This window comes from Furipterus horrens, unplaced genomic scaffold (genome assembly GCF_987537825.1).
Source record: "Furipterus horrens unplaced genomic scaffold, mFurHor1.1.pri manual_scaffold_10, whole genome shotgun sequence".
Lineage (NCBI taxonomy): Eukaryota > Metazoa > Chordata > Mammalia > Chiroptera > Furipteridae > Furipterus > Furipterus horrens.
The window spans coordinates 17,834,134-17,853,429 of record NW_028327180.1 but is presented as its reverse complement, the minus strand read 5'-3'; the positions used below and the strand labels follow the sequence as shown (position 1 = coordinate 17,853,429).

The window sequence follows — 19,296 nt, the reverse complement described above, 5'->3', positions numbered from 1 at the left end:
GTAGGAGTATCTACAAAGGTGAGTTACTGGAGCCATTAACTGGATTAGGCAGAAGGGAAATCCGATATTCAAGTGGGATATGCTAATAATTCATCCTGCACGAAGGCAGGAAATGAGCATGTGCATAGATGGCAGTGTGAAAAGAATGGGAATCAGCTGCGTGTGAATAAGATTTGAAGAGAGGAAAGGCACAGAACGGATTGGAAGAGTAAATACTGGATCTTGGGTAGCATCAAATGCCCGCCTATTAAGACCAATAACCAAGTAATATAGCCAAGTTCAGCTTCACAGTGCAGGTACAGCGGGGCATTTTACAGTTACAGGAAAGAGCATTTGTATTTAAAAACAAAAACTAAAAGCCAGTTGGACCTTCCCACTGTCAGCCTATCACAGTGGTTCTCAAAGTATGGGCCCTGGGCATCAGCATCATATGAAAACTTCAGAAACTAGAGGTTGAGCTCTGCAGTGTTTTAACAAGCCTTCCAGAAGGTTCAAAAACCAGCAAATCTTTTAAGTCATATTAAGAAAGGGTTTCCTTTTATTAGCTGTCTCTAACATCTCCAGATCACTACAGCTTAAAATAATCACTACCCTTTTTTTGGCTACTCATGGAGCAATAGATAAAATCCACACGAGAGAAAAGTTCACATTACCATCAATTCAGAGTATGTTTCACCAAGCTGTAAGATTATTTTAAAAGAATGATCAGAAATAAAGTATCACAAATAGGCCTTTTTATTTGTCACCACTGAATGTCTGTATTTTAAACAGATTCTTGAACTGGGGGCTCATATCCATCTGCTCGCTCAACTTTAGCACCTGTCTCATCCCCAGTAGTTTTTCCAGAACTGCTGCCTTCACCATGAAGCTCCATGAGTTTTCCCACTAAAAAGAAAAAATAAAAGGTTATGGCACACCATATCTTCACACAATGGTCCTTCAATACTGTGAAGGCATTAAAAGAAAAAAGACAAAAAAGACTAGTATCTGGCCACTCAGGAAGCACCAGAAAATGTATTTGGCCATAATTTCCACCCCCAGGAATCCAGTGATTTTTCACTTACATTCAAACTTGGGCTTCTTCAGCATTTTGACTTTTCTAACAAAGACATCATGAAGTGGGTAAATAGATTGGCAAGCCTTTTCTATGTCTTTTCCAATGCTATCTGGAATCCTGCAAACCAGTAACAATAGATTAAAGGTACATAGAAACCCCCCCTCATTTAATCCACATAAATCCTCATTTAAGACAGTCGTCTACTGCCCCTTGACAGGTGCAGGTGAATTGATCTGAACTATACAGTTAAAGCAAAGCTAGCATGTGAGCCTTTGGAGTCTAAGCCTCATGCCTTTTCCATTATATCCTCTTAATCAACTGCATGGGAACATCAGAAAAATGTTAAATTTTATCACTGGACATCAATTGGGACCGAAACATTTTGTCATCACTTATTCCCATGCGTTACTGATTCTGGAAGGTTTTGTCTATTCAGCCTCACTGCCATGAGATAGCTTTATCCAAAAAAAGACAAAGAAACCAAATTAGATCCACTGAGCAATTAGCATGCTTTCATTTCAAAGGATGTACCTAGATGGTTTCACAGACAGGATTTAAACACAGGTCTGACTCCACCGTATCTTACATGCAGCCCCTCATCTGAAGGTTAATCAGAGATTCAGGGTTGTGTGGTGTGAGGGAAAAGGAACTCTTACAATTTATTGACCACTTCTTTCAAGTCATTTGTCTGCACCTCTCGGGTCATGATTTCCATCATCTTCTTCCGGATTTGGCGGACCTGTTGATGCTGAGCATAAGAGGTCTTCCGAATCTGATTGTTGCGCTTTTTAGTAAAACCAACACAGAAGAGACGAAGCAAATACCCGTCGGTAGTCTTGACATCAACATGAGCTTCAATCATAGTCTAGTGGAAAAAAAAAATGCTGTCAGGTACACAAGTTTTCTTATTTTAATTGATCAGAGGGAGAGAAGGAGAGAGGCAAAGAGACAGATATCAACTGCTTCCTGTATATGACCTGACTGGGGATTGAACCTACCACCTAGGTATGTGCCCACTCTGAGAATTGAACCTGCAACCTTTTGGGTGTCCAGGGACAATGCTCCAACCAACTGAGCTGCCCAGCTAGTGCAGATATACCAGGTTTTAATAGTATCAATTTTTATCCCTTAAATTCTAATATAAAAAAAGAAAAAGGCCAAGTACCCACCATGCAATATAAAGTATAATATAAATTACATATCAAATTCCCAGAATTAACTTGCTTGAACTTACCAAGCTTACTATCATATCCAGTTAAATTAAGTCTCAACAATCCTACCTCCTCTGTCTCCACCATCATTGGCAATAGCAACCCCCACCCACACTTTTTACGAATACATGACAGCCCTTTAACGTTCTTCCCCTCAGTCAACAGTACAACTCTGCAATGCAAGACTCTACAATATGGACATCTACACTTAGTTCATCTTTTAATACTGTTATATACTTTCAAATGTCATTTATCTTCTAAACTAAAGCCATGCTGAGGATTAAATATTCAATTCACAGCCAAAATACATAAAAACTATTAGGTAGCAACAAAAACTGCATTGCCTCCTCTGCATTGTATAAATTTTATACTTAGTTCAAAAAGTGAATACAATTACAACAAAAGGACCTTAAAACATTCCCAGAAATGCAACCACAGAACTTTAGGGGAATGTCAGAAATAAACGTAGTTATATAATCAGTATGTATCACCTGGGGCCAAAATATTTTGTCACCATTCACTTCCATGTACAAAGTATCCCAAGACTGGGTGGTCAGCCAGACACATCTGAACCAATACAATTATTTCCTACAGCAATCATCCAATTTTACTAAATGCTTTCTGTGCCAAACTGTGCTAAACATGGATTTCATCCTAACTCCATAACATGACACTCTTACCCACATTTTAAAGATAAAGAAATCAAGGCTTTTAGCAAGCATTAAGTTTCTTGCCAAGGAGAACATAATTGGGAAATGAAGCCAAGATTTCAACCTCACACCAGAGGCTCTGCTACTCCTATTATTCTGCACTGCCAGAGGTAATCAAGACTAGCCCAAACCACCCTTTCAGTTTAAAATCTATTATCTTTTGAGGCCCAAACATGGTCTGAAGACAAGCTAAGTACAAACCTGACTCTAGACATTCCTCAACCAGCCACTAATCTACGCAACAAAAGAACCTGATATTAAATTTTGAACTCAGTTTAAATAAGAGGATCATGGCTTGCCCCCTGTTGTTGCTCAAGTTCATGTATCAATTCCAGAGTAAGCACTCAACAATCAGCAAGAAGACATCAAGGTTTTAAAATGAAATCTAAACCTGAACTGTATGATATGCCCCTTGCTAAATTACACCATGACATGACATTCATTACACTCTGCAGGCCACAGCGCCATGACTCTAAGGAACTTCTGTTCTCACCTGCCACTTTTTGACCATGGAGCACATTTTGTCACGGGTAAGATCCATGCCATGGAAATTAGTCAGGCAGTTTTTGCCCTGAACATCCTCAGTAATTAGCTTGAATTTTCTAAATGCAACTTCATCGTTCTGCAGATCAGCGAGGCTCACTTCAAAAACACGACCCTTCAGACCATCAGAGGCGATTTCTATAAAACAAAAGTCAAGTGTCTGATTAAGATTAGGCACCACATAAGCGAAGTCCAGCCAACAAAGGTAACGTTCATGCATAAAGCTGACCTCCAAAGTTCAAATACCACTTGCTTCTGCAAGTGTCCCCCAAACAAGCACCAGAGGGGTCAAAGCTGCAACCAAGATGACAGCTCCTTAGTCTCCCACTACAGGACCAACAGTAGACCGAGATCAGAAACTTAAGGAAAAATACAAACCGAGAATAAGATACTCACTGGTTCCTTGAGTTCTCGTGACTAGTGTTTTTCCAATATTTCTTATATTGAACATAGCTGGTGCTTTCACATCATACCAATCTTTCTTAGAAAATGGATCAACCCTGGATTTTAAAAAAATGCTTAAGTTTTATCTCGTTTCACATAATCCTTGACTTTTTACTTTGCTCATTCTAATGGCCTTAAAGGCTAACGGGCGTGTACTGCAGCCCTCGTACATATGAAGACCGAGTTCTTCCCACTGTGTGCATCTCGCTGTTAAGCCACAAACGTGCACACCCTCCACCCCTATCGTTCCTCCCACCACACAGGCAGCACTGCCTCCAAATAACATTCACCTCTCATGTTCCTGGAACATGAGCGCACGTACTGGTAACCCAGCCTCTTTTACGGGCGCTCACGCGAGCCTACTTGGAGCTCCCAGATTCCACACGCCCCGAGCAGAGGAGCGATGCGGGGCCCTGAGTGGACAAGTGTGCCTTGCTTAACTCCAGCGTTGTGGCATCCATTACCCGTGGGATTTATGAGGCCCGCGAGTCCAAAATACGGCACACGCCAGCGCCGAGTGGCGGCGGCAGTCCAGCTCAAAGGGGCGCGCACAGGACCAGAAGGCCCGGGGAAGGACAGCTGGCCCGCGGCGACGCAACACCCACATGTACGAGGCCGCGGTTCGGAGATTAGCGACCCGGCACGGCCAGCTCAATCCGAGTGGCATCCTCGCCATCCGGCCCAGGCCACAACCCAGAACCTTCCCGCCGACTCTAGCAGGATCCCAAAAAGCGGAGAGCCGCGGCAGTAGCCACTTACACTTTCTTCTTTGCTCCCTTTTTGCCGCCTTTCGTAAGGCGCTTATTCTTGCCCACCGCCATGGTGCTGCACAGAGAGCCAAAAGGGCGGAAGGAGAACTCGCGCGAGAACTTAGCCGTATAGGGCGGGGAATGCCGTCGACGTGACCTTTAACCCGCGTTTCTCCGGCCTCAAGACTATCGCGACAACAGGAAGGCACTCCCCCAACTGCTAACTGTGACAGCGCCCTCCAGTGCGGGGAGACTCTTAACTGCGAGGCTGAGGTCCCCCACCGGCGCGGGCGCCGCCAGCCTGTTGTGCAGGCTTCGCGTTACCCGTGGTTTCCGTGGTGGCTCTGATACCCGGAAGTAAGTTTCCGTGGAAGGAGACACCCACTCAACATCTTTTAAAGCTGAAGTCACCATCTCACCTTTAAACCTACTTCTCCGGAGCATGGGATTTGGAATCAGCGGATCCAGGTTCAGATGCTACTGTCAACAATATTAAGCGTTGTCACTTGTCTGTATTTCAGTGTCTCCTTATTTAAAGTGGCGATAGTAATATAACCTAACTCATAAGATCGTTAGTAAGATTAAATAAATACGACTTCGAAGATGCTGCTGATGTTCTGCTTGTTGATATGGGTGCTGGTTAGTGGGGTATGTTAGCTTTGTGAGCATCCATCAAGCTGTACATCGATGTGTATGCTTTTCTACATGTTTCTCATACATCCATACATAGTTTTTTTAAGTGACGTGAACTCTGCTGATTGTTTCCCTGAGGGACTATGCGTCCAGTGTTCCCAGATAATTTGATTTGTTTTTATTTCAAGAAAAGCTGGAAGTTTTTTTGTATGAAGTCAAATTATTCAATTTTTGCGACTCTTTCAAATTTTTTTTTTTTTTTTTCACTTGTAGAGGTTAAAATATATCCTGTCTGGATATGGCCCACCAGCTTCAAGTGTGCAGCCTCTGGAAGGCTGACCCATGCTGGCCTGGACCGCAGCCAGGGACACGTTGAGTTCCTTCTCCAACTTCCCCTGTGGCAAAAAAAAAAAAAAAAAAAAAAAAAAGGAAAGAAAGAAAGGCCCTGTAACCAAGCCACACTCCCACTCAAAACGTCCTCTAGCCCTTCAATCCTAAAATCCCTGCTAGGCCTTGTAGCGTCCATCCCCTACCTGCTACGACCCTCACCTTCTAAAGCAATCTTCCTAAATCTCCAGTCCTACCCTAAAATCTTTCAGTAATTCCATTAGTTTCAATTGCCTATAGGATAGTGTCCAAGTCCTTATTTTACAACAAGATTAGTATTCTTAACCCTTCTGAACTGTACACATAATGCGGTTAAGGTGGTAAATTTTGTTAGGTGCTTGTTTGTTTTAACCACAATTAAAAAAAAAAAAATCCAAGTCCTTAGCCAAGCCCACAAAAACTTATAAAGCCCCATTCATTTAATCTCTTTTCATCCTCACCATGTCTTAGCCTTTACCAGGTACCCCAACTCCAGTCATCTAGAACTATTTAAAGTTCTCTGAACAAAATGGTTTTCTCTTGCCTTCATTCCTTTCCCCTTATCAGCAGGCAAAGACAGCTCAGCTTTATTTCTGCCTTCAGAGCGAGACTGATTCCCCCTCACAGGCTCCCAGGACGCCTAGCACTGCTTAACTTCTCCGTCACTATTGCTTCAACTTGTCCCTTGCTCACTGTGAGTGGGAGGGTACACAGTGCAGTCTTTTTCATACTTGTGTGCCATCTCTGAGCACATAGTAGGTCCTCAGGATATTTTTCGGATGAACAAATAAGAGGTAAATGGACATCAGTTATGGTCCCAGTTCTTGAACTTTATGGATCAATCCCGATTTTCAAAATAATTATGGGAACCAAAAGGACCGCAATTTTTAAATTTAATCACATTGTAAAACAACAAACAACTGCCATTTACTATCAGCATCATTTCCTTTTATAATTTTATAATTATTTTGACCCCCCAAATAAAAATATAGGACATATCCTCTAAAAAGCCAACACTTATTCTTTTTTTTCCTGTGAATGCCACAAAAGGTTACTCCTTTTAAATAAGTAAATCAGCTTTATGAAAAACTCTATAGACATCGTTTTTCTTGTCTAATTGCAGTCTGGTGAAAGCTAGTGACCAGTAGAAATCAGCGAGTCCTTCCAAATATAATATTGAGTCTAGTAAACTTAATTCTATACATATAGTAACCTTGACTAAGCGTACTTTACAGGTTGAAAACTTTCCCAGTGGAAAATGTTATAGACTGTGGTTACATACCGCAGAATAAAAACCAAACGTCCTCTTCCTGGTCTGATTCCTCTTTCTGCCCAAGAGTGAAAAAGCTGCAGAGGAGGGATTAATGAAGCCAGCTGCATTTAGTTTATTCTAGCAACACCAGCACCTAAGGGATTTGTCAGAGGTATGTATTATAATTCTCAACTATGTTTTGTAATAAAAGCTTTAAAAAAAAGTCTCCCTGACACTGTTACATTAAATGGAGCAATCATCGCTTTAAATTATATTGGGAAAAAGAAAACAGAGCGGCATGGGGGTGTAAAATCAGTTTATTGGGTCTTAACCTTCTGAGAATTTCAAAATTAAGAGAATACAATGGAACAGAAAAATGTTAGAATATATCAAACCTAGTAAGGTATCACTATTTCATTAATTTTCTTTTCATCTGTGACTAATCTATTGAATCCATCCAATATTTTTGGAATTTTTATTACTGTGTTTTTTCCATGTATATCTCTGTAGTTTCTTGTTTGCAGGCATCTTCAATATAGAGTTAAACCCAGTAAGCATAATTGTTTTATAGTCATTGTATGATAGTTTCAGTATCTGAAGTCTCTGCCAGACCGTTTCTATTGTCTATTTTTATACTGGTTCTCCCGCATGAAAGATTAGTTTCCTTGAGTTCCTAGTTATATTTGTGTACTGGTCTTTGCATTTGAGCCTAGAATGAAGATATCCTCTTCCAGAAAGAATACGCATATCCTGCCAGAGCCCTGCAGGCATTTAATTGAGCTTTTGTTTTGTGTGTGTGTGTGTGTTTTCTGTTTCTTTTCTTTTTTTTTTTTTTTTCTTAATTGAGCTTTTGGCTTTAGGCTTTGTGTACAGCCCAGAAAGTCCAATGAACTGTAGTTCCGGGTTGGTGAACACATGAGGAGACGGAGAGAGTAGTGCTCTCAGAGGGCTTAGAAACTCCATGTTCCTTCTCTGTACGTTGCTGTGTGCCTCTCTCCCATCTCGCTATTCCTGAATGATATCCTTTTGTAATAAGCCAGTAATCTGGTAAGTGAAACATTTCTCTGAGGTCTGTGAGTGGCTCTAGCAAATCAATTGAACCCAAGGAGAGGAGGGTCGTTGTAACTTCTGGTCTATAGTTGGTCCATCAAAAGCATGGGTGATAGCAGGGACTCCAGACTGGCGTCTGAAGGAGAGCAGCAGTCTCGTAGAACTGAGTCCTTAACCTGCGGGCACTGACAATCTATTGGGAGATAGTGTCAGAATTGCTTGTTGGGTTGGGGACACCTTGTGCACACATTGGAATGGGTTCCAAAATAACATCATTTTCTCCCAGTCTGTAAATACTTCCCGATCTCATTTCCTTTCCTTCTCACCTGCAGCCTGTGGTTTTCTCACTGAAACTCTGTACTTACTTGCAGCCTTATCCTTCTCAGACGTTGCCCTGAAAACCCTGAGCCTAGATCATACGCAATCTGCCTTCCATGGTACCATTGCCCCCACGTTTTTCACTCCTCTTTGTATCTATGACCTTGTGCAGTCCCCTCCCACACTGACCCTGGGCTTGTTCACGAGACTTGCTTTAGTCAAGGGACATTAGCAACTATGACTCGGGCAATGGTTTTAAAAAAATGTTGGCGTATACGGGGCTTGCTCTCTTTCTGCTCTTTAGAACACTTGAGCTTACTCACTTAAGAAACCCGAGCTAATCTGCTGGAGAATGAGAGATCATTTGAAGCCGAATAAGTAACTCAGCTGGGTGAGGTCTCTCCAGAACAACCAGCCTACCAACCACTGGGTATTTGAATAAGGCCATCCTAGACCATTTAATCCAATTGGATTGGCTCAGAAGAGAACTACTCGACTGACACATAGAGAAATAATGTTTATTGTTTTAAGTCATTAAGTGTTGGGGGAATTTGTTTTGCAGGAAAAACATAATCTTCTCTATCCTTACGTTTATCTTGCCCTCATAGCACGATTAGAGGTTACTACACGTTTCAGACTGGAACTATCAGAAATTAACAGTATCCCATCTCAGTTGGGTCGTTGGGGTTTTACCTGTCAGGTACCCTTCCCCTGCCTCTCGGTGTCTGACTATTCCAATGCCTCACGTGTTCCTTCTGTCCCATCTTCAGTCCTATCCCCTGTCATGTTTAGAAAGTGATCATGTTTAGTTCAGCTGACTTTTTTCTCTATAGTAAAACTGTCTAGTAAGGAAATAGTACACTGATTTGCTTTTTGGCTTACCCTCCTTATCCGGTTGCCAAGTTGTAACTTTTGTTGCAGAACTAAGGATCAGCTGGATTCCCTAAGTGCTGTTGAATATTAAAAAGTTTTTAAAATCTTTATTTATTTTTAGAGAGAGGGGAAGGGAGGGAGAAAGAGAGGGAGAGAAACATCGAGATGTAAGAGAAATATCGATTGGTTGCCTCTTGCATGCCCCAAACCGGAACCTGGCCCCACAGCCCAGTCACGTGCCCTAATCGGGAATCAAACCGGCAACCTTCTGGTTTGTGGGACAATGCCCAACTCACTGAGCCACACCAGTCAGGGCTGCTGAATATTTTATTGGGCCTGCCAAATTTCTTAAAGTGCCAAGATAATCTTTAGCGTTATGTAGAGGAGATGATGCATTTAAAATGAGAAAATGCAGTTTTTGAAACAATTTAAAGGCAACAAGGTGAAGCAGAAAGAACATGGACTTTGTAGTCAGACTTCATTTCAAATCAGTGCTCTGTCACCTGCTATGTGATTTTATCTAGACTTTTTTTTCCCTCACCAGTAAGTCCGAATAATACTGTTAAATAACAAAAATTCAACTAAATACAATTTAAAGATCTAATTGGCTTTACTGAACAATTCATAAGTCAGTCAGCATCCCATCTAGCAAATAGAAAGGAGTTCTGCAGAGCTATAGGAAAAGAAAAGTTTTTAAAGGTGCTAAAAGGGTGAAATAAAAGGAAATTATTAGCAAAGAATGCATTGTTTCAAGGAAGGTTATCCTTCTAAAGGGAACTGAAGGAGTCTATCGGCAGACTATCTCATTATGGCTGACCAGGTAATTCCTTGTTCACTGGTTAAAGGTTACATTCCTGGGAAACTGAAACTGCAATTAGATTAAATTTCAAATCTTGGTTTGCTGATGCAGAGCCTAGCACAAGTTACTCCATTTTGGGCCTGTTGTCTCCTTTTTAAACAATACCTACCTTCCGTGATTATTTTAAAGTTTAAGTGACACAGTATACATTAGAAACATAGAACAAGGCTTAGCATTTTATAAGGCACTAGGTAACAATTTACTCTCCTTTTCTCCCTCTCTCTCCAAAATAAATATCAGCTGCCCACTCACACTCATGTCAACATCTCTCTATTAGCCTTGTAAAATGTCAAGTGTTGCTCTTATTGGAGTCATTTCCCCCGCCTACCTGTTCCTGACTGGTTTGTTGTGGATAGCAGATAGGAAGAAGGAACTTGTTTCAGGAGACAGAGCAAGAGAATTAAAAGGGAAGACTGAGATTAAATCTGTACACAGTGATATTAGTGTCGTTATAAAAGTACTGTGATGCAGTCAAGTTAGATTCCTTACCATTGCTGTCACTAAGAATGGCACACATTCAGGAGGCACTTTTTTTCCCTGATACCCACATAACCATCGTTGCTGTTTTAAAGCGGAAATTGAAACCACTTTCCTTACACTGTTAGAGTAAAAGTCATAGAACTTTTTTTCTGTTCAACAACATTTCACAAAGTGAAAATTAAGGGCTAGAACCTACTGTTGTCACTATTTGGTATTGTGTAGATCTATGCAGTCTCACCTTATCATAGAAAGTTTGACTTAAGAGATTTTAATTTTTCTGAATTTGTTTTTCCTTACTCTATTAGTATTTTTAAAGGTTTTATTTATTTATTTATTTATGTATTTATTTATTTATTTATTTTTGAGACAGGGGAAAGGAGGGAGGAAGAGAGGGAGGGAAACCTCAATGGGTGATGGCCTCTCATGTGTCCCCAAGTGAGGACCTAACTTGCAACCCGGGCCTGTGTCCTGACTGGGAATCAAACCAGCAACCTTTTGGTTCTCAGGCTGGGGGGCTCAATCCGCTGAGCCATACCAGCCAGGGAACTCTGTTAGTTTCAGGGTTGACATGTTGCCCAACTCCAAGGAGGCCATTCACAGAGACTGCACAGAGAGTTAAACGACTTTGTTCAGAAACTGTAACAAAGACCTAAATAATTGTGGCATGAACAAGGTAGAAATTATTTCTTACTTGTGTGACTCAGTATAGACAGTCCAGGGGTGACCTATAGGCTCCATAGTGTTAAGAGACTTAGATTTTAATGATTTCACCTGTCTTATCACTCTACCATCCATAATGTGTTTCTCTTATCCATGTGGTCCAAGATGAAAAGTCAACACTAAATCCAACAGAGAGAGGGGAAGTGAAGAGGACGGCATGTTCCTTACCTTGCAGAGTAGTAGCCACAGGTCCCACGCCTCCATTGCTGTCTCTCGCTGTAGGAGAGGCTGGGAAATGCATACCTTCGTTAGTTGTATAGCCATGTGCCCACCAAAGCTTCTGTTACTTTCCAAGAATGGAAGAATGGATAATTAGGAACAACTCCTCTCTGTCTGCCTTAATTGTAAGGTTTTCATGAAAATTAAATAGATAGCATATACCAGCATCCAGGTAGTATTTAAATTGTCACCCAATTTTTCTGAGCACCTTGAAAGATGAACTCAGACTGAATTTCTGTCTTTCTCTGCTAAACTACCAAACAACCTGATGTTTTCTATTTTTATTCCTGTTTCTGCATTTTTCCTTCCTAATAATTATTGAAATGAGAAGTGGTTTAAGTGTTTAAGACCCTTGATGTTACACTGAAAACACTGAGAAAAAAGGTACTTTTTATTATATTATGGCAATGGGAAAGAAAATTAATGTTATAGAAGTCCTGACCTAGGAGTAGAATTACTTAAATCATCTCACTTAGTCTCCTTTAGTCCTCCCAACAGTGCTGCAGGGTAGGATTATTTAATGAAGAAACAAGACTCAGTGGTTTCGTGCTTTGTGCCAAATCACGCAACAGTAAATGTAGAGCTGGAACTCAAATCCAAGTTTGATCGCACAGATTAACTTTTTTTTTTCTAACAAATTCCCAGGTGATGTTGATTCTGCTGGTCTGGGATCCATGCTTTAAGAACCACTGGGCAAGACTCTGTTGTATTTATCATCTAGTATCTGTAATACTGTATTAAACATTAGGTCGGAAACCCAGAATATACTGGCTAAGGAACAACTCAGGTTACTAGTCTTGAAACATACACACTCTTTTTTGGTGCACTAAAAATATAAATTAGCCCTGGCCACTTGGCTCGGTTGGAGTGTCATCCTGTACACCAAAAGGCTGTGGATTCGATTCCCAGTCAGGACACATATCTAGGTTGTGAGTTCGTTCCCCAGCTGGGGTGCATACCGGACGCAACCAATCAATGTTTCTCTCATATTGATGTTTCTCTCTCTCTCGCCCTTCCTCTCTCTCTAAAATTAATAAACATATCCTCGGTTAAGGATAAAAAATAATTAGAGGAACAAAAAATACATAAAACATACAGAAAACAAAAATTAAAGAGTCAAGTGGAGGCCTTGGGTGGGAAGGTAAGTGAGTTACAGCATCATCCAATACACCAAGGTTGGGTGGCCAATCCACAGTCAGGACACATACAGGAATGAAGAAATGAATGCATAAATAAGTGTAATATTATTCAGCCATAAAAAAGAATGACGCAGTACAACATAGATGGATCTTGTAAACAGTTTGCTAAACAAAAGAATCCAGATGCAAAAAGCCATATATTGTATGATTCCATTTATTGAAATAACCAGAGTTGCTAGGTCCCTAAAGACAGAAACCAGATTAGTGGTACCTCGTGGCTGAGGAGAGGAGTAAATGAGGAGAAACTGTTTAATGGCAGGATTTCCTTTTGGGGTGACGAAAATGTTCAGGAACTAGATAGTGGTGATGGTTTCGCAACATTGTGAGTATACTAAATGATACCAATGGTAAATTTCATTTGTATTTTACCACAATAATAATAATAATAATAATAAAACATGTACCTATTATCTAGTTTAAGAAATGAAATTTTTCAAATGCAAAAAGAGCAAACTGACTTCAACAATAAAAATGAATTTAATTAAAAAAAATATCATGTTAGAGCCTTTTATTTCATATAGTATGCCAGATACCAAAGTACACAATTCACAGTTACTTTGATCATTTGTAGGGAACCATGGTGATGTGTTGAGCAGTGAAGTGACATGATCAGAACTCTGCTTTAGGAAATTCATCTGGCGTCATGGAGATGAGCGGGAGGCCAAAACCCCTTATACTAGTCTAAGCCCCTTAAGTCCCTAAAGTGGGCATGGTAGGAACAGAAAGAAACATGAAGAACTTTATTTGCCCTTTTGTCTTTTATATCCACTGCCCCTACAATCAGTTTTGTGCTGTGGCAGGAGTCAGCAGACTAGAAGATGCATAGCAGTATACTTCTAGATGTGGGCATTTCTAGAGCTTCCCCAGGGAAAACATCAGACCAGGAAATATAGGGCAGCCTAAAACACTTTTTGCTAAGTAAGGAGTTTATAATATTTGCTTTCTTATTCTTTCTCCAACTGACGTAAGATAAGTGGCAGGTATCGTTTGCTAAATAAAATGTACATATTTTTTGAATAGCTCACTTAATCCTTTTTTATATCCCTGTGTACTGAGTACCACTTAGGTTCATCTATGGATGAGTAAACTGGGGTTCAGAGAAAAGAAGAAACTTGCCCTTTATCGTAAGGAGAGGTAGACTTCACACCTGACTCCAAAGCCTGTGCTCTTAAGGAAAAAGGAGGAGGGGGTAGTTAAAATTGGGAAGCATGATACTTTTTGCTACTCTAATCATGTCTCTATTATATTTGAGCTTCTCATAGTTTTCTTTCAGAAGGGCCACGTTAAATTTATTGCTTTCTGAAAGTTTGAACATATTTATTTTAATCACTCCCTTGGGCCTCACAAAAAGACTTCTTTCTGTACATCTCTTCCAAGAAAGCTGAGTTGTTATAACATAGTCTGAGGAGGATAAAGCCACAAAGCAAGGCCACGCTCCTGAAATGGGGCTGAGGGCCTCCTCCAAAGAGTTGGACTTTTACTGTGCTGAGTATGAGAGAAAAGGTGGGAACTGAAAACAAGAAACCAGAAACTGGAGGGCCAGGAGAGGGAACTGCAGGTATTTGGCTGGGAGTCACTCTTGTTTTCTTGAGAATTCATTTTAAGGCCCTCCTGGAAGAAAAGGAAAAGCTGACCTCTGCAGTCTGTGGCACCAAAGCTGAAGATGAATGCTCCTTATCTTAACAAAAGATTATCTAGGTTCGTGTTACTCTTTTTGTTCATTTCCCTCTTGTTATCCCTAGACCTTTGGTAAAATCTTATTTAAATGTCTCAGCCTGAACTAACTAGGCCACAGGGAGGTAAAAGAAAAAAGGAAGAAGAAAAAAGAAAAAAGAAAAAAGAGTCTGTCCAAATTACACCAGAGGGTAAAAAATGGGAGTAGGTCCTCTTGAGACCAGCTTGGTGGTGGCAGCACTAATTGTAAACTTCCAAAAAGAAGGTAAAACTCAGCACATCAAAGTTGGGGTTAAGCAGCCCAGCCACTTCTCACCATTGTCCACAGGAAGACCTTCCGTCCACTGCCTGTTAAGGAGGGACAGAGAGGTGATTTATATTCAGGGAGCCAGGGTTTCCTTACCCATTTACTTCAGAACAATGTTTTTCAGTCTACAGGTCAGACCCATTAGTAGGTCATGAAATCAATTTAGTGGGTGTCAGTCATCACTTGTTTTGAAATGAAATAAAATAGAAACTACCGTGAACTTAGAAAGTTTGTTTCATGCACATTTGTTTAAGTTTTTAAAAACTGTGTGTGTGTTGGGTCACTATGTGAATGTATTTCTTACTTTTGGTTATGATCAGAAAAGTTCAAAAACCACTGTTACTGAAATATATCTAACGAAATCAGGTAGAGTTATCAAGGGGAAAAATCCGTACATTTCCTGTGTGTTTGTGTGTGGTTTTTTTCACTTTATAATTTGTGCACACAGAGATTTCCCCCTTTAACACATGTGAAAAGTAACCTCCTTTTAAAAAATTCTTTTGGGTGCTTTCATTCAGGAATTTTGCACTACTTAATAGTTCTCAGCTCTGTCAGCACCTGTATTTGACTTGCTAGGAATGAAGACAAATCTGCTGGTGAGGTTAGGTGCTTGGAAATAGTGATCTTTGGTGGGATTTGTACTTCTTGTTCTTTTTTTTTTTTTTTTTTTTACCAAATTACTTTATTTGAAGGAGTGGTATGGTACAAATGAAGAACACAAGTGGATGATTTGGTATAAGGTATAGAAAAGGTAAAGGTAACTCCAACATGCATGTACCGCTTTGGTGATCAGGGGAGTCACTCCTATGACTGTGGGAAGGCAGCCTAAGGCTTAGCTCTCTTTACAGTCTCCCAGAGTGTGCTTGTCAAAGAGATTCTCTCCCATGCCAGATTCAGGGGCCCCCAACTGTGCAAGTTGGTTACGTAGTAACCGAGTTCTTTGATGGATTTCACCTGCTCATCCAGGTAGTGAGTCTCAGTGAAGTCACACAAATGAGGGTCATTTTTTTCAGTGGCCAGTTTGTGCAAGCCCAGTAGTCACTGATTCACATGTTTTTCCAAGTGTAATGCACAGTGCTGGTTTGGCTCAGTGGATTGAGCGTCGGCCTGCGAGCTAAGTGTCGCTGGTTCGATCTTCCAGTCAGGGCACATCAGAGAAGGAAAACTCTGATTCCAAAAAACCTCCGCTGCCTTGCAGCATACCTCTTCAGGGAAAGGCTAAGGGAGTAAACCCCGACAGAAAATCCGGAGCCGGAGTCCCTAAGGCGGTTTGACGTTGTAGTCAACACCGGCAACTCCTGCGGCGCACCTGAAGCCAAGCTGTATTGACTCCGTCTTTCCCTTGGATCCTTCAGCTGCGAAGAGAGGGGGTGTCTGCTGCATGGGCAACAGCAGACCCTCCATATCACCCTGCCCAGGCTCTGTAGCTTCAGCTTCACTGGAGAGGACACTCCAGCGTCATCGCAAGATGTCGATTTAACACGGGAGGAGACAGATACCATGTCACTCCCGAGTCGGACTGCACAGCCATTCTCGGCGGTGCAGATAGACTCTTAAGAAGCTACACCATCGTCTCTCGAGACGGACGGCTGCCGACGATGACGACGAATGCACAGTCCATTGCATTCAGCCCATTCTCTCAGTCACAATCTGGTTTCTTGATGTCCTGAAGGAAGATTTGGCCACCTTGTTGGTTCTGCAACTTCAGCAGGTCCTCAGCATGTTCCCTCTCCTCATGAGATCGGTGAAGAAAATATTTGGCAAAGTGCTTCAAAGTCACATTGTCACAGTCAAAGTAGAAGTCATGGACAGGTAGATGTAGGAAGCATAGAGCTCCAGGTTGATCTGGCAGTTGATGGTGGCCTCCAAGTCCTGGTGGTAGTTCTGGCACACCTGTGAGGTGGACATGGATGTGGTCATCATAATGGGCAGCTGAGGACAAGTGGCTTTGAGGCGCTGGAGTGGTGGTCTTGGGGCAGTCAGAGGGGGCTATGAGGAGGTGGCAGAAGGATGGATCCGGGTGGCTGGCTGGGATGGAGTCGAGGGCCAAGTTTGTTCAAGCACTGTGGAAGCAGGAAACCTCTGCGACTCTCTGCAAAGTCTCGGAATTTGTACTTATTTAGCCTCTTCTTCCAAAAGTGAAAGTTTAGGCCTTCCCTGTCACATCTGTGTCAGGATTCACCCATGCTTGTTGATGGACAGGAACACCATGACTCTTCACCTGAAAGACTACGTTGTACTCTAGAGACAGTGAACTACTACTCATCACCCTTTAATTGCTTGGTCCTTGTAGTCTTCATTGTGATGCTAAATAAGCTCAAGTGTCATTACATAATGTAAATGTCACAATGCTCCTTCTCACACACCCTTCTCCCTTGAGTTCGAGCATAAGTATTATACTGTTAATTTTGAACCTTAATCATACTGAATTACATGTGATTAAACTGTTTCATACATATATACTATAGTTAATGTGAATTTAGTTATCTCCCAGACAATTTTCATTACTTTATAAGTTTGGTTTACAAGGCAGGTACTCAGATATATCCATTTATCATAAAAGGATAATACCACTTCAGTTATGGCTTCATGGCTTATCTCTTTACTGATATCAGTCAATAATTATAACTTATAGTAATTTATAGACACTTTGAGGGATAATTTAAGGAAACCCCAGCAAAAGCAAAATCTTTCTGAGTATAAGAAGCTGAATGACATTTAATCCACTCCTGATGACTAGTCTAAAGCAATTGTGATTATTCTATTATTGTTGCAAGTAATTGGTTCCAAATTAGTTAAGTGACCAATTGTGCCAGGGTTCTTAGAAGTTCTTGCTTACTTTTAGGAGTGGTCTTCATTCTCTGGATGTTGAAATGTCCGAGTTGTGATATCATGAATTTCTGTTATCACCTTTCTGTTGCCTGAGGATGAAGTTGTTACCTGAAGGATGACAGAGTAAAGGATGGAAGAACCCTGGATCCTTCGTGACATTATAATGCAACCGCATCTATCAATCCTTCCCTACCTCTGAACTTCCTTGTTCTATGATATAATAAATTTCCTTATTGTTTGAGTATTATTGGTTTTATTAATTATTTACAGCCAAAGTGTTCTAACCGATCTACTGAATGTTAGTGCCGCTTGGTAACACTGATTTTCCTCAGATGCTGCTAAAATGCTTTCTGTAACTCGTCCTGAATTTTCCAGTGTAGTTAGAGAACCCTCTGAAGAATATACATGGATCCAAAATTTTAGAAACTCTCCTAGGTACCCAGCCCTCAATGGCTTGTCAGGATTAGTTTATGTCAAAAGCTGCCATTCTCTACCTTTTAGCTACTGACCTCCAACTGTAGATTCAGGCCAGGTCTGAAAATTTCATTCTTTTCTTAACAGGAAGCATAAAAAGTTCCCAGGTGTTAAGATCGTGCTTGCCACTGATGCTTATATCTGTTACTGAAACTCTGCTTCAGTTCTGAACTCTTCTGAGGTTTCTGACTCCATATTGCCCTTCTTTCTTGCCTATTACTGACAGATTGAAGGGACTACTTCCAGCCTGATATTCAAGGGCTCCCTCATTATTTAATCCCCACCTGCCTACCTCAGTTCTCGATCCATTCATTCTCTGACTTTCCGTGTCCATCTTTATTTACAGCATGATAAAAGGTATTTACAAGAAGGAAATAACCAGCCCAAAGTACATCGGAGAAGTATTTTAACAGGAGTGACCACAATAGTGGTTCATATTTCATATGCCTGTTTTCATATGTGGTTCATATTTCATATGTTCATTTTCATATGCCTGAGGTAAGGGGAATTTATAAGCTGTTAACTTCGTATGCTCTGCATGAACTGTTGTAAAAGTTTCAGATGCATATTGAATTTAGTTTTTTAACTTCCAAAGATTCCAAAGAGAGGGGAGAAATTAACCAGAAATATTTGTTTCAAGAGCAACTTTTATTTAATTAAAATATAATTAGTAATAGTTCCATATATAAAGGTAATAACTTCTTTAATATAGCCATTTGTCATTTATAGACACCAGCCTATTAGCCTGAGTAATCAACTCTGTTTCCCTTCAGTTTCATTTAGTCAGGTTTAGGGGTAACTACAGATTTTTCTATGGCTTGTGTTTGTAAAATAGCTTCTTGCAATCTGCTTTTTGTGTGTTTACACATATGAAAAATGTCTAAATATATTAAAGAGCCTTTATTCTTATATATTAACTATGTGAAATTTAATTTCCTGCCTATCAAAATATTTTTTATTTTTAATAATTATCAATTATTTTCTATTGTTCTCATTTTAATATACTCCTGAATTACTTTTCTATCTGCTATAAGATTCTATGAAACTATTTGTTATGTGTTAGGAAAACATTATTCTTGATCCAGATATCCTAAGGCTTGTTTTATAAGCAACTTATCATCAAAATCCTAAAACTTTTGTGCTTTAAATGACACTATTAAAAAAGTAAAAAGACAATTCAAAGAATGGGAAAATAAGTGTAAATCATATGTCTGATGAGGGACTTTTATCCAGAATTTACAAAGAGTTCTTATACTCAAAAATAAAAAGACAGATAACCCAAGTAAAAGTGGCCAAAAGATCGAAGAGACGTTTCTCCAAAGAAGA

General features: G+C 40.4%; 1 protein-coding gene, 1 long non-coding RNA gene, 2 other non-coding genes and 1 pseudogene across 4 annotated transcripts; 1 reads left to right on the top strand and 4 right to left on the bottom strand.

The window, feature by feature from the left end:
* Positions 1-717: 717 nt before the first annotated feature.
* RPS3A (ribosomal protein S3A) lies at positions 718-4,833 on the bottom strand. Its single transcript, XM_090288720.1, has 6 exons — positions 4,725-4,833; positions 3,918-4,021; positions 3,472-3,659; positions 1,714-1,922; positions 1,065-1,174; positions 718-885 (listed from the first exon to the last, which is right to left on the bottom strand). The coding sequence occupies exons 1-6, from the start codon at positions 4,784-4,786 to the stop codon at positions 764-766; spliced, it is 795 nt and encodes a 264-aa protein (XP_090144846.1). The 5' UTR covers positions 4,787-4,833; the 3' UTR covers positions 718-763.
* On the bottom strand, positions 1,385-1,454 carry LOC149999299 (small nucleolar RNA SNORD73). Its single transcript, XR_016513803.1, has one exon. It is a non-coding gene; the product is annotated as a small nucleolar RNA SNORD73 (small nucleolar RNA).
* LOC149999298 (small nucleolar RNA SNORD73) lies at positions 2,718-2,790 on the bottom strand. Its single transcript, XR_016513804.1, has one exon. It is a non-coding gene; the product is annotated as a small nucleolar RNA SNORD73 (small nucleolar RNA).
* On the top strand, positions 4,710-18,410 carry LOC149999295 (uncharacterized). The gene is made up of 3 exons (XR_016513368.1): positions 4,710-5,182; positions 7,051-7,137; positions 18,317-18,410. It is a non-coding gene; the product is annotated as an uncharacterized LOC149999295 (long non-coding RNA).
* On the bottom strand, positions 15,497-16,584 carry LOC149999296 (ferritin heavy chain-like; annotated as a pseudogene).
* Positions 18,411-19,296: the final 886 nt, after the last annotated feature.